The sequence below is a fragment of the Myotis brandtii genome, unplaced genomic scaffold, assembly GCF_000412655.1.
Source record: "Myotis brandtii unplaced genomic scaffold, ASM41265v1 scaffold160, whole genome shotgun sequence".
Classification (NCBI taxonomy): Eukaryota; Metazoa; Chordata; class Mammalia; order Chiroptera; family Vespertilionidae; genus Myotis; species Myotis brandtii.
The window spans coordinates 1491446-1506339 of record NW_005355833.1 but is presented as its reverse complement, the minus strand read 5'-3'; the positions used below and the strand labels follow the sequence as shown (position 1 = coordinate 1506339).

At 40.1% G+C, this 14894-nt stretch overlaps 1 protein-coding gene across 1 annotated transcript in view; it reads right to left on the bottom strand.

Moving 5' to 3' along the window:
• IQCH (IQ motif containing H) overlaps positions 1-14894 on the bottom strand; it is a 131062-nt gene that overhangs the window by 69240 nt on the left and 46928 nt on the right. Inside the window, exons 7-9 of the mRNA XM_014536318.1 lie at positions 12007-12182; positions 6428-6700; positions 1961-2152 (exon numbers count right to left, since the gene is read on the bottom strand). Of these exons, the coding sequence (XP_014391804.1) occupies positions 1961-2152; positions 6428-6700; positions 12007-12182 (641 nt within the window). The remainder of the gene's footprint in view (positions 1-1960; positions 2153-6427; positions 6701-12006; positions 12183-14894) is intronic.

Sequence of the window (14894 nt, the reverse complement as noted above, 5' to 3'; positions counted from 1 at the left end):
TGAAAAGAAACAGGTCCACAAACTGTAATAGGACATTAAAACATGCCTGTGCTCATAAAGTAATGCTTTGATGTCTAAATGTGCACCATTATGATGGTCTTCTGGAACAAAGGGTAATTCTGATCCTAAATCCTCAATAGCTACGCTCAATGGAGATTGCAGTTCACTTCCACTCTGGGTACAATTTCACTTTGAAGGCAAAAGAATGTCAATAATTCCCCCCCCCCCCCGCCCCCCAAAAAAGCTCTTCAGAGCTGCTTTATTTTTTATTTTTATTTTTGGCTTCTAACCAAAATGACCATGGCTAAGCACAGGTTTCAAAGATTAAAACGATTTCTGAATAATTATTTTTTCCTTATTAAGTTAAAAAAAGATTTCAATAGATTATTAATTATTCAAGATTTTCACATTTAATAACATTCATGATAATGCCAAAAGTGTTTGGTGACAATTTAAAATGGTATAGTTTAAAATAATTGAAAGTAAATAATGTATAGTTAGGCTTCCAAGTGCAATTCAGCCAGTGTCAATATTTTAAATATTTTTTAAACCTAAAGTCAAATATTTTAAATTTATCATTGTCTGGTTTCAGGAGAATTAAAAAAATATATTGGTTTGAAATATTAAGACCAGCCCACTAACATTTCAATTTTTTAAATGAAAAAGTCCTATTTTCATCATTGACTCTCCACAGTTTTGCTTTAAAAAGAAAACACTATACAATATGAAGTAAAATCCAGTTCAAAGAGAACCCTCTATGGGCCTCAAAATTAAATACATTTTCCTTGTTTTATTTTTTTTCCTAGGAGAGTAATTCACTTTGGTATCCTTTAAATAATATGTAAAAAGCTGGCCATGACAGGTACTGCATTTAGTCCATTCTCTGACGGAGGGGGAAGAAAAGCCCAGGATAGATCATGGGGAGAACAGACACATTTGTCAAAGGGAACTCTCTCTTCTGACTGTTCTCTAGATTTATTCGTTGTTTCACTTTCACAAGAATAATGCGGTTCTCTCTGGAGTGCCCCTCCCTTCCTATCACTTGTGTTTTGATTCATAGACTTCTGCAGTGGGATGCTCAGAGGAGATGCAAATCACTGCGCAGCCCACTGTTAAGCACGTCAGTAGGGAAGGAATCGGTGAAGGGAATTTACGTCTGAATTTTCCTCATCAGTTATGCTGTCACAAGGAGGTCAGCCAAGACAGAGATTTGGGATTAAGAGAAGCCAGGCTAGTCTAGACTCTGGTGCAAAGTGAGGCAGCGTTTAGAATGGTGGGTTTAATTTACATAGTAAGCCATATAAGATAACTTTAATTATTAAGCAAGTTTGGAACAGACTAAGAAGTTGTACAATTCATCCTTCCACCAACATACATGGAAAATTCTCTACACAACCACTTATATGCTGAGATTTCTTGCCTATTGTTCGGCTTTGGCCTGGAGATTTTCTGGGTAGGATGTACTATTTTCTCAACATCTCACAGGGACCAGCAGTTACACAAATTTCCTTGAATTGACTTCAGAAACATATGACTGCTGATAGAATGCTATTATACATTAGCTTCCAGGTGACAACCATTTACTAATAGAATTTCTCTCTCATAATAAAATGCGGGTAGCTTATTAATGTCAGTTGTTAGAAGCATATGATCAGACCCAATTAGAGCAAATGATGAGACTTGTAATGTTACCTGAATATGATTTAAAAAATTACTTCCTAATAATCATAATCAATTTGAAAACATGAATGAAGACTTTTAGGGCCCAATGAAAGGACATTTAAGATAACCTAATCAACTCCATTGCCTCAGAAGGGTAAAATGATTTGCCCAAGGTCTCACTGCTGGCAGGTGACACTGCTGAGCCTTGAAGAAAGTGCCTCCCCCTCCTTGCTGAGCCTTTTGCTTCATCTCCTAACAATACAGACGCTGTGGATTTATGTCACCATTGAATACTCACCTGTGCCCATTTCTTGTGCCAGTCTTCACGGCTGTATTTGTTATACTCCTTTAGGAGCCAGTCATGGCACTGGAGGTGGGAAAGAATGTCACAAAACGCAGTCCCATTTCCTCCAAATTCATAGTCCATTTTAAAGAGCCAGCGTTGGATTTCCGGGTGATCGATGATCAGCTGAGTCAGCTGTTCTATCATCTGTGGGGATGAAGACATAGCAACATTTAATGTAGCTGGGACTAAAGGCACGTTTAAAAGTATAGTCCTATTTATGAGAAACTGAAATTATCATTTGCCTGCTTTTCAGAAAAAATTCTTTATTTTTTCAAAGCAAACTAAAGAATTGAATTTTGGTATTGTTTTCTTTCCTTTTCAGAGAATTATGTGTTTACTTATTGATTCTTCAAATGATTTTTTTATAGTTTCAAGACTATAAAGATTTATAGTCTTGAAAACTTTATTTGGTGTTTTGTTGAGCTTTTAAATGTTATAACCCAGTGGTCGGCAAACCTCGGCTCACGAGCCACATGCGGCTCTTTGGCCCCTTGAGTGTGGCTCTTCCACAAAATACCACGTGCAGGCGTGCACGTACAGTGAGATTGAAACTTCGTGGCCCATGCACAGAAGTCGGTTTTCAGCATGGGTGAGTCTATTTTGAAGAAGTACTGTTGATATTTGGCTCTGTTGATTAATGAGTTTGCCGACCACTGAGATAGACGAAACAAGTATACAAGACGAGTGTGGATGGGAGAGTTGGAAGGGGTTGACCTCAGCAAATGTACCTCAATCAGATTGAGGATGTTTTTAGCAAAGGCCAGCTTAGGAGTACCCTAATTAAGTTAATAACAATGTACCTACCTATATAGTTTAAGTTTAAAAAATTTGGCTCTCAAAAGAAATTTCAATCGTTGTACTGTTGATATTTGGCTCTGTTGACTAATGAGTTTGCCGACCACTGTTATAACCCATAAAACATTTAACATTTTCCTCATTAACATATATGAAATGCATTTGTTTGCTGGTCAATTGGCCAAGTGCATTATATTATATGTATTATATGAACACGAGCGATAAAGGAGATAAAACGTTCATGGAAGCAATGTTCCTGGAATACACACCTATCCTATTTAACACGGTATTCCCTCAGGAACTGGGCTCCATCACATGGAAGTTTAAGGGGTAAAAGTTCAAGCTCTAATATCATGGTGATAATAATGATACTATCTAATATTGCTGAACTCTCAGCAGGAGCCAGGCCTTTGACTAAACTCTCTACATGAGTTTATTTTTAAATTGAATACTCACAAAACCTATGAGGCAGGCACCATGTTTAGTTTCATTTCATCTATAAATAACTGAGGGCCAGCAAATTTGAATAACAGGCCCATGATCACACAGAACCGAGCGGCCGAGCAGAGACTCCGCCCAGATTGCCCTGACTCCAACACCTAAGCTCATTCTCTCTCCACTGGGCTGCCTAGCTCAACCTGCAGAGAGGAGGAGGAGAGGTGGGTGGAAGGAGAAGTTAAAAGAGAAGCAACTTTCCTTTCCACCAATAGCCATTTGGGATAAGTTTGAGTCAGACAAAAGTCTAAAGCAATATTATTTAATTATAAGTCATACTGTTCTAGTAGAGCCTTGGAGAAAAATAACTCACTAAATACAAAAATGATGTGTGTGTGTGTTTTGTCTTCTCATCAGACTTTCCAGTGTACTTGTATCCTTCCCCGAAAGAAGCAAAGCATTACTAAGCATTTGCTCTGATGAGCCTACCCACTGCTGTACTTGGCTATGGTCACTTATACTTGAGGAGGTCTCTGCAACATTCTGTTTTTATTTATTGATGAGAGAGAGAGAGAGAGAGAGAGAGAGAGAGAGAGAGAGAGAGAGAGAGAGAGAGAGAGAGAAATCTATTTGTTGTTCCACTTATTTATGTATTCACTAGAGAGGCCCGATGCACAAAATTCATGCAAGAGTATAGGCCTTCCTTCCCCTGGCTGTTGGCACCAGCTTCCCTCTGGCACCCAGGACCTAGGCTTCCCTCCAGCCCCTGCTTCATCTGGAAGGACATCCGGAATGATGACCAGTCTAATTAGCATATTACGCTTTTATTATTATAGATTGGTTTCTTGTATATTCCCCGACTGGGAATCAAACTGACAGCCTCAGTGTGTTGGGATGACATTCGAACCCATCTGAGCTGCCCAGCGAGCTGCAACACTCCTATTCTCTTCTCTTTGGATGACATTTTGGTCACTGGATGGAATGTTTTTCAGCTAAAGCGTGTGAAAGGACTAAAGATTGTGGTTCTGCTGAAGTACGGAGCTGGAAGATTAAAATTATTTTGATTAAAGGTTCGATCTGTTTTCTTGAGTTGTGTTTTTTCAGCTGCTCTTCCTGAGGATGTTACACTATCCAGCAGTGTAGAAGTGACATCAAAACGGGCATTCTTGGGATCCCTGGAAGCCCCGTGCAATCATGGGGTATTCAAATAGGGTGGACATGGAATTGTCTTAGTTCCCTAATTATCAGTAGTGTCTGTGTATAATTTGGGTATTTAAATTACAAGTACTCTGGTCTACCCACCATGTAGCTATGAGCTTTGCCTATAAAGGTTTTTAAATGACCCTTCCAAAGTTACATCCCTTCTTTCTCTGGTATTGTGTTGAGAAGATAGATTCTATATTTCATCATATTTAGCTGTATTATGATCATACTTTGCAGAAGTAGAAATAGTCTTTGGTGAGTAATCTATAATAATAAAAGCATAATATGCTAATTAGACTGGACGTCCTTCTGGACGACCGTCTGGACGAAGCCTGGTGGCGGGGACTGAGGCAGAGGCAGCCTCGGCGGCGGTGGGGGCCGAACCCCTTGCACGAATTTCGTGCATCGGGCCTCTAGTATTTTATAAAATTACTTTGCTGGTGTAAGAAAAGGTGTTCTGGCATAGCATTTTTATTGTATATTTGGAAATATTGTGTATTCAGAGACTGAACTACTAACAAAATTATCATCTGTTTCTTCCAAATCCTGTTATTTGTTGCTTCTGAGAATCCTATAAATGGGCGTCTGTTGATGGATCCCCTACAGTATGAAAAGGATCAATAATATTGTAAAGACTGCACCATGGGAAAGAATTATGTGCTATCTTTAAGTGAAAATTGAACAGTGCTTTAAAATAGCACCACTATTTTTGCTTATTTAACCAAAGCTGTCAATATTTCATATGGAGCATATGCCAGAAAAAGAACTTGCATGGTTACTTTATGGATCAAAACAGGAAATGCTCACGGTGCTCACACTAGACTGAAAAACTAAATAAATTACTTAATCATAAACCACATGGCTTTACACTCTTTCAAAACATTTATGATTCTTTGTTTGAGTTTATCTGTTCAAAAGATGTAATATAATCTTAAATTGCCATTCATTTTACACTGGCGTAGAGCAGAAGTAGAGAAATGACTACTGCTAAAATCCAACTGATAGTCAGGAATATTTATTAACCTAAATTAAGATGATCACAGCTTTCCTTCACCAGCTTTAAGTTTATGATGCACAGCGGTAAAAGTCAGTGCTATTGATTCATCGCCATCTGCGAATTCAAAACGCTGACACACTCAGATAGCTTAGGTAGGATAGTCGGTATCTGGAAAAATCTCAGTGGAGTACTTCAATTCTTGATGACCTCAGACGTATGTTTTCCAAACAAGGAGAGTAGAACTCAGTTATAAATCTGTTTAAGGTGATGCAATTTGCATGCGCCATAGGTGAAATGACATCCCTCAAATCTGATGTGTCTACAAGGAAGTTTTAAATCCTACTTCTGAACACCAGCACTAGAGGAAGGTTTTCCTGCATTGAATGTGCCTGCATCTTTAACCACATTTCATGGCAAAGACTGCCTGAGTTCTCAACCAGTGAAGATGAAAGCAAGACTCAATACAACTATTGCACATACATTTTAGGGTTTTGGAAATTATTTAATGTAATGTACACTCCTCCTTTTATGGCTCCTTCCTGGTGGACCAAAGGATTTTTGTACCAGCGAAGGATGTCTGCAGCCCTCTGCCATACGCCCTCTGCCACCTGCCTTGACAGAAAGGCGCCCCTCGTGGAGCTTTTCAAACCGGCTCCTTTGAGCTAAAATTGTCTTTCCCATTTCTCAGGGACCTGCTCAATGGTTGGCTAGCTAATATGATGATGAACTAAATAATCCCTGTCGAGGCAATCAATATTGATAGCATATTGGTGCACTAACAGGGTCTTCAATGTCTTAATCCAAATGAGTTAATATTTTTCAAGGACAATACTTTTAAACATGAAGTCCTAAAGTAGACCTAACAAATCAACTCAAGTATTCCACATAATCTCCACTGGGCAGGACTGGCTCCAGAAGGCCTGAGGTCCCCGCAACTTCAAGAGGATGTGCTATATTTGAACAGAGCCTCTCTTTTCCACCCCGCATACCTGCTGGTGACTAAAGAGGTCAGATATTCCAGGAGGGAACGGCACACTGGCGCTGGCAAACATCTGTTTACTTCCAGACTTGGTGCTATAAAGATGAGCTATTTCAGGCTCTGGACCCAGGATGGGTACGTCTAACATATCTGCCACGGCCAGATCATCTTTGTGGAGGAACCCGCTGACAATGTAGGCATCTCTTCCACTGATGAGATTTTTGATTCTTTTGATTGCCTTGGGACTGTACTTCAGGTGAGTCGCCAGGCACATATGTTGCTTCTGGGGGAAGAGCATATCATTCTTGTTAAAAGGTGTTCTTTTTTCTAGTCCATGCACCTAATTTATAATGTTGCACACCATAAATGCATTATTAATAGCAGGCTGGGTTATGACCTATCCTGTTGTTTAGCAGTTTAAATTGATAAAAGCTGTTGGGGTGAGGCTCTATAATCGCTCACATCTTTAGTGTGTGGGAAATAGGCTCACTGGGAATAGAACTAATTACTACACATCTGTATTTATTTGATCCACGTGGAATTATCCTTCTGTCAGAAGGAAAAGAGGCTGGCGGCCTTTGGATAATAGTGATTCATCTCTGCAGCGCTTCTGGCCTGGTTTAACACTAAAGCGCCTGGAAAATCAATACCAAAAATGAAGAAAAACGCCCCATAGGATTCTTCTCTGTACAGGACTCCTAATCTGGCAACTCTTTAAATGATTCGGTAGGAAAAAGATGTTTGGCTTGATACTTCCTTTCCAAAGCTCTGCCACAAAGTCTGTCTCAGAGACTATGTACCTTTTATAATGATTATCCTGGTTCTTGGCCAATCACTTTGGAGGGGATTCATGAATGAAAAAGTATTTGAAAATTTCAGCAAGACTGAAGCTTTCATTTTAGTTTCGATTATTTAGACCCAGCTCAGCAATACATGCAACTGTCTCATTCAATTAAATAAATAATTCTGGCATGTCTAATAGGGGCTGAGGACAGAGCCAGATGGTCATCACACACCAAACGAATACAACCATGTTTCTGCATTCAAGGAGTGGGGGCACAAATGAGTACCATTAATGCATAACTAATCAAAGCAGAGAAAAGCCATAAAGAGCTACAGAAGGCCCCGGAGGCATGGAGAAGGGAGGCAGAGGACACATGCTGATGGGGAGAGCTGAAAAGGCAAATGACTCATTCTCCTGGGGCCTTAGTGTCTTCACCTGTAAAATGAGTATAATACTAGTACTAATCTCATAGGGATGCTGTAAGGTCTGAATGAGATAATGCATGTAAAGCACTTAGCACAGTGGTTTGGACACAATAAGCACTTAATGAATGGTAGCTACTACTATTATTATGAAAGAGGTTGGGGTTGAGGTGACTTTTGAAGGATGGGTAGGTGAGGATAGGTGTGGGAAAGACATTAATCAAGGATGAACTATGAGAAGCCAAGATCATGCTCACTTCCTCTAGAGAAGGGCTGGGGTTAGGAGTCAAACAGTGCTGGCTTTGAGTCTGTCTCTGTCATTTATAAGCTACCTGAACTTGAGCAAGTTTGTAAGCTACCTGAACCTGAGCCTAAGTTTTGCCATCTGTTAAATGGGAATAAAAATACCCATTTGCTGGGTTGCTCTAAGGATAGAACAAGATCATGAAAGTAAACACCTATTATAATGCATGACATCGAGTTGCTATTCTATAAATGATAGTACTTATTATTACAGAGAAAACTCTCTTTTTAAAGTCATTAAAATGTCATGCAGAAAATATAATGCAAGTTGCCAGAGTGTTAGGGAGTTCAAGGGATTTTGTTGACTAGCACCTACTCCCCCAACTCTAGTCAAAATTATCTACTCAACATGGCATGAAGATATGGAGAAACGTTGAGCAACTATTTCTGGGAATATCAAACTGTTGTGGGTGTAATAACTGCTGAGTATGGGAGAAAGAGACCAAGGAGAGCCCTGGGATTTCAGTCTTGCCTGGATTTCTAACTTGCAAGGTGAATTAGAAAACTCCCCAATATTCAAATGAAAGGTTGGACTAGACTTCTCTAGGGTCCTTCTAGCTCTGCAATAACTTTTTCTTTAAAACCAGAGCTCTTCTGGACTTATCGCTTAATGGATTCAGAATTTCTGCTTGGGATGTTGAAAAAGTTTTGAAAATGGATAATGCAATGATTGCCCAACAATGTGAATGTGCTGAATGCCACTGAAATGTACACTTAAAATGGTTAAAATGGTAAATTTTATGTTATGTATATTTTACTCCCTCCCCCTTTCCCACCAAAAAGGAAAAAAAACAACAACCCAGAGCTCTTCTGAGAAGAGGATTTATTGATTTACCCTTCTGGGCCTTCCTCCAGAGTAGGTGTTCTAGTCTGCGTTCCTCAGATTTGTGCAACATGCCTTGTCTACCGTAACTGAAATCCATTTTCACAACCTACTTATGAGAGTGCAGGTCTAGGAAACCCAATGCTCCATTAGACAATGGCTGGTAACAGCACCTCATGAGTTTGTGTTTCCCATCTGCTTGATCCCTGTCTTCCCCCTTGTTTATTTCATTCCTTTCCTTTCCCTACAAGTAATTTCCATTGGGAAATGTGAAACTATGAAATGTATGGGAGAGCTGGTGACCGAGTCACAGTGTACCTGGTGGGCTTTTCAGGGTCCCTAAGAAGAGTGCTTCAGGGTGGCAGTGCGCTCATGTTAAGTTCACAAGGTCAAAGCACTTTGACATGTATGTTCTCATCGGATCCATACCACACCGTGCCAGTTAGCATCCCCTCTTTTGGAAACGAGGAAACTGAGGCTCAAATGATTTGCCCAAAGTCACACAGCTGGTAAACAGCAGAGGTAGGATTTAAACCGAGGTATTAGCACAGTTATTGTGCCTCAGCAGCCAGATCTCTCCCATTTCACAGATTGAGAAGTGAGGGTCTGGGGAGTGTATGAGGTGTGATGAGGGGAAGTCAGATGCAACAATAGAAAGTAAAATTAAAGCTCTGAGCACGTCTCCAGCCAGGATGCATTTCTGTCTCCTCTTGGTTTGCTTATTTCCATTGGCTAGTACTCTACCCGACCTGTATCACAGTCATCTGTGGCATGCCTTATTCTTCAGGCAAGACGGTGTCCTAATATTGTGTTCAATATGTGTTTAAGAAAGATTTGAGTATGAATGAGTGGCAGAGTACACATTATTGACGGCAGATCTTGTATGACCATTAGATCCAGGCTGTGAATTAACGCAGCTTGAAAAAATATAAAATATTCCTAATTCTATAGCATTATAATTGCAGTTAATTGATCACCACTGACTTTTTTAAACCTGAGACAAAAGGCACTTGTTGAGGATATCTTCGTAAACATTAAAATGTTCAAAAATAGACACGACTTTATAATAGCACTCTGTACCATTACAAATCCAAACATTGTATAGTAACTTGGAGAGATGTACAAACATTTTTTGGCACACTTTTTAAAAAATCTCCTCAAAGCCATCCATTTGAATGAAAATCAGCACTGATACAATCTCTCCAACCCATTAAAAAGAAATAAAGCAATAACTAAACATGAGCAGGAACTGATTTGAAAGTGAGAGCTTATTTTTTTTTGTACTCTAAAATGTTGATTGCCTATGAGTGATTGCTCAAATAATTTAAACTTAAACTGTGAGAAGTATTAAAATTTACTTAAAATATTCCCTACTTGTTTCTACTCACAACAATGCAAGCCTAAATTCTGAACGAAACCCAGTGCACCTGCGAATGCTCACTGCCTCGTTCCTGCTTGAAAATCGGGGCGGGCTGGCTGACAAGGGTGCACTTCTCAGGTAATAGGATTATAGGGCTGAGAAGGACTTTGAAATGACCCAATTCGCCACCTCATTTTACAGACAAAGAACCAAGAACAGAGAGGCAAAGGGCTTGCCCAAGGCCACAAGGTCCTCCAGGAGTAAAGCAGCCATTCCCGTTCATGACAGTGTTCTGGTGTCAGACAGCTTTAGGCTTGGACTCTGGCCCCACTAGTAACTTGGCTTCCTCACCCTTAGAAGGAGATTGATCAGTTCTATCTTGCGGCATTGTTCTGAGGATCCAATGAGAACATGTATCTACGCCTTTGATATATGTTAGCTCGCTCACTTTCCTTCTCCCAAACTAGTGCCCCTTCCCCATTTGATGCCTCCTCAATGTATATGGGCATTTTAGATGCACAGAAACTCCTCGTTAGCAGCTATCAGGAGAAACTCGGGAAATTAACTACATACTCATGACAGTTTTTTCTTCCTTGCTTCCTAAAGTCCCTGCATCTCTGCCATTGAGGCCAGGGGACGGCTGGGAAGCACAAGGCAATCCCTGCATTGTTGTGGATATCGGTAGGCCCCTAGAATGGTAGTGGTGATGATTTGTCCCCGTCTTTTCTTTTGCTTGTCCTGCCCGAGATTTTGCCTTTCTCTTCCACAGCCCAGGGATGCCAATAAAGCAGAGATTTGGGGGGAACATTAAGGTATCCAGTTATGAAAATTTAAAATCTTGATCTTGGTAGAAGAGAGCAAAATCTGATGACAATTCACTGAGTATTTCAGCAAAGCAGAAGTATTATAGCAACCCTCCCCCGCCCTGGCAGGCCTTTTATGGGGGGAGTAGTAAAAATTATGGTGCATCCAAAGGGTTAAGGGGTAGGAAGTAACTCAACACATATATGTTTCCTACGTAAAGCTTGCAAGCAGTTTCTCTGGCAATAGATAGAGAGTTGACTTTGGTGTATCCCACTTTTGAATGGAAAAAAGCTATCTGTATTAGCAAATTCAGACTCTTAATTCACACACACACAAAGGTCTCCTCAAAACTGTATAGTCCACTGGGTATTAAAATGTTGTTTGTTTAACATGGAAAGTTTAAATTATTAAAATATAGTGAAGTTCATTTCAAGCCATCTCGTGCGCTGCCTTGTTTTTGAACACTGCCCTTGAGGTTCTGTGTATTTCCCAAAAGCTCTTGTCTACGGATGGAATTTCACTCAGAATTCTTTCCACTCGTTAAAAATCAGAACAAGTTAACACACACACACACACACACACACACACACACACACACACACACCCTGAGCCTTGTTCATTATGAACCATGGGATATGATAAATAAGACCAAATTCCCCTGAGAGGGGCGTGGAACCAAACCATGGATCTGAAGGAATAGCGGTGTGGAAGTCAGAACACAGGGCCCTGGTCTAGATTCTGCCCTGAACCAGCTTTGCGACCATGGGCAGGCCCAGCCTTTCTCTGCTTTGGTGTCCTCCACACAAAATGAAAAAGAAACCGTAGATGTTATAAATTCACCTACTTGGTGGTACCGCCCAATAACCCCAATTAGGCTTCAGCTACAGAGAAACTGGAAGGGTTGCTCAACTACTGGTAAGTCTGAAAGTTAAACTGGGATATTTATTGCCTACAGTCCAACTAGTCTAATCAGTAAAGCTGTTAAACTTGCAATAATATTTCACTGATGTGTACCAGAGCGTTGCAAGTTATAAAATTTCCAATTTAATTTTACTGCATCCCTGAAGCCGTGGTAATTAGAAGACAAACTCACAGTGAAGATCTTTATAGCTTCTGGGGTGATAATTTTGAACCTGTCCTGCAGGTCACTTCTGTCCTCAAGGTTCCCCGATTTGACAGCTGCCTGTAGACTCAGGATTTTATGGTAATACAGAAGTAACTCTTCATCCATCTGATGGGAGCAGATGTAGATGACGCTTACATTGGCATCTACAAACAACAGGCACAGTGTTAATTACTGGTATAAAGGTAAACGACATTATGAACTCTGGCATCGGATGGATGTGGCACAGTTTAAAATAAAGAGCATATCCAAAGCCACACTGAAGTTAATTCAGATCGGTTTTGTACAGATCTTAGCAGTGTAACTGGCTTTTGGGCGCTTTAACATTCCTCTAAAGAGAAGATATATAACACTCTCCCCCCTAAAATGGACACAGTGATTCTTTCAGAAGGAAGGCTGTGAGGTACCATGGAAGTCTACTTTCAAATAATGCAGAGCGACTCAGCCCCGGAACTCCCATTAACATCAATGGGAATTGCATACCGCTTTAAAAATTTATCCCATTAGCTTCAGTAAATTATGAAACAGAGCTATTAACTTTAAAATGCTGATGAAATGGCAATTTCTTATTCTGCCTGGACTTGGCAAGGCCAATTCGGGAACTTTCCTCTTCAAATAAATCGTAAGATTATGACCACACCAATGATTATTTCAAGAGACCAACCGTTCCCCTGTTCCATTCCCAAAGAGGAGTAGATTAATTATGTAGGACATCTAGTGACAGTTTAAAGGAAACACTGTCTTCATTCAGCTGTTCTCCTTCTTAAGATGTGCTTATGGACTCAGAAAGAAATCCTCATTAAATACCCCACCCAAATGGAAGTCAGGTAAGATTTCCCACTCCAGGCTGCAAAATATTTTAAGGAGTGTGGACAGGAAATCAGCAGCCAATAAAGTCATTAATTAATTAATTAATTAATGAATGAAAATAACTGACCAGTAGGAGCAAAGTACTTGACAAAACATGGAGGGAAATACAGGAAGCAAAGCAACAGAGATGCTGGCCATGAGAAGCAACCCTTTCACCCACCCGACAGCCACGAAGCATGGTAGAGAGCAGCGGGCACGAGGAAGCACGCCCACCCGGTGCTGGGGAAGTTCACAGGAGGGAGCTCTGTAAATGTGTCCTCGGGGAGGGAGGCCTGAGAGGGGATTTGGAGACTCCTCTGCTCGGTCTGGCAGAGGGCACAGAGCATAGACTGATTAAATTCTGGCTCAGCTGCCCAGGGACCCCGGGTACATTATTTAACCTTTGTAAGCATCGGCTTCTTCATCTGTAAAATGGGGGATAAAATCACCGGGGGCACAGTTTTAGAGCGTATTAAATGAAAGAATACATGATATTCATAGTTATATACAGGGTGGGCAAAAGTAGGTCTACAGTTGTTTGCATGGAAAAAGGCATGCAGGTATAGCTTTATTAACTCTGTGTTTTGCATACTCACAACTATACACCCACTTTTGCCAACCCTTGTATATATATGGCACCCGGTGCCGTATCTGTCACATAGTAGGTGCTCAACAGACAGTACAAATATCCTCCACGGCTTACCCTTCCTAGACCAGCCAATAGTTACTCCCCGCGCCGCCCTTCACACCTGTGCTCCTTTTACTCAATGCCTCAAGATTTAACACGATGGAATCACATCCTCTGCTGTTCTGCCTTATTGATCTTGTCTTTCCAAACTCCTAAAAGGTAAGGTGCATACTCTTTCTTATATTCTCCCAAGTCCTGATACAGTATAGAGTGTGCAGGAGGCACTTACTAAGTACTTGTGGGTGGACTGAAGGGATCTGGGAGAATGGAGAGATTCAGGACCTGGAACATCTCACACTATCAGTGAGCTCCCTGGCATCTGGGAGACATGTCCCGCTCCTGAGACAACATCTGTGGCTAGAAGTAGAGTCTTCCGAACTGACCTGGTGCTCCATAAATGTAACTACGTGAGGGGCTCCTATTTAATTTGGGAACCCAAATGCCATAAACCTCAAAATAAACTAACTTAGGAGACAGTGGTAAAATTGCTGAATGATCAAACTAGTTGTTCCAAACCTTGTGTTTTTTAAGATGAGACTAGTGCCTTACCAAACCAGTGGTTTTAAAAACCACTAGTATTTTTTTAAGTATTGAAAAAGGACTCAAAAACAAATAAAAATAACTTAAAGACTCCGTAACAGAAAACTAAATTTTTCTTGGGAAGAAATTTCTAGGTTACAAATGATAATAAATCATGTTGCTAATTTCACCTTTCCTGTTCATTTCTGGCAAAGGAATACATATCATTAACACTAATATCCAGTATTAGTGTGGCTTGACTGTGAATCTATAAACATTCAAAATTGACAGGTAATTTTGGAAAGGAATTAATATGAAAATGAAGATTGCTTTCATTGCTAAGCAATAGTCAATATCAATCACTCTCTTGCTTAACTCATCTAGAAATTGAAAATACCAGTCGTTGCGTCTCCACCTGACATTCTGACTTCTTGGCCAATATGTGAATGACAAGTCTTACCAACATGATCAATCTGATTATCTTTATTTCCCCTGAATAAACAGAAAAAAATCAATACCCTTTACTAGGAATTAATGGAATTAAAAAAAGATACTCATGTAAATTACAGCATAAGGAATATATTCAATAATATGTATGGTGTCAGATGAGTACTAGAATTAGCAGGGTGATCACTTCATAAGGTATATAAATGTCTCATCACTGAGTTGTACACCTGAAACTAATATAACATAAAAATAGAATTTAAAAGATAGTAATTTATTCTTCCACAAGATTGTTGCTAATTTTCTTCGTTTCTTATTTCACAATCAAGTACCTTGTCTAACTACTCCTCTTGAGGGG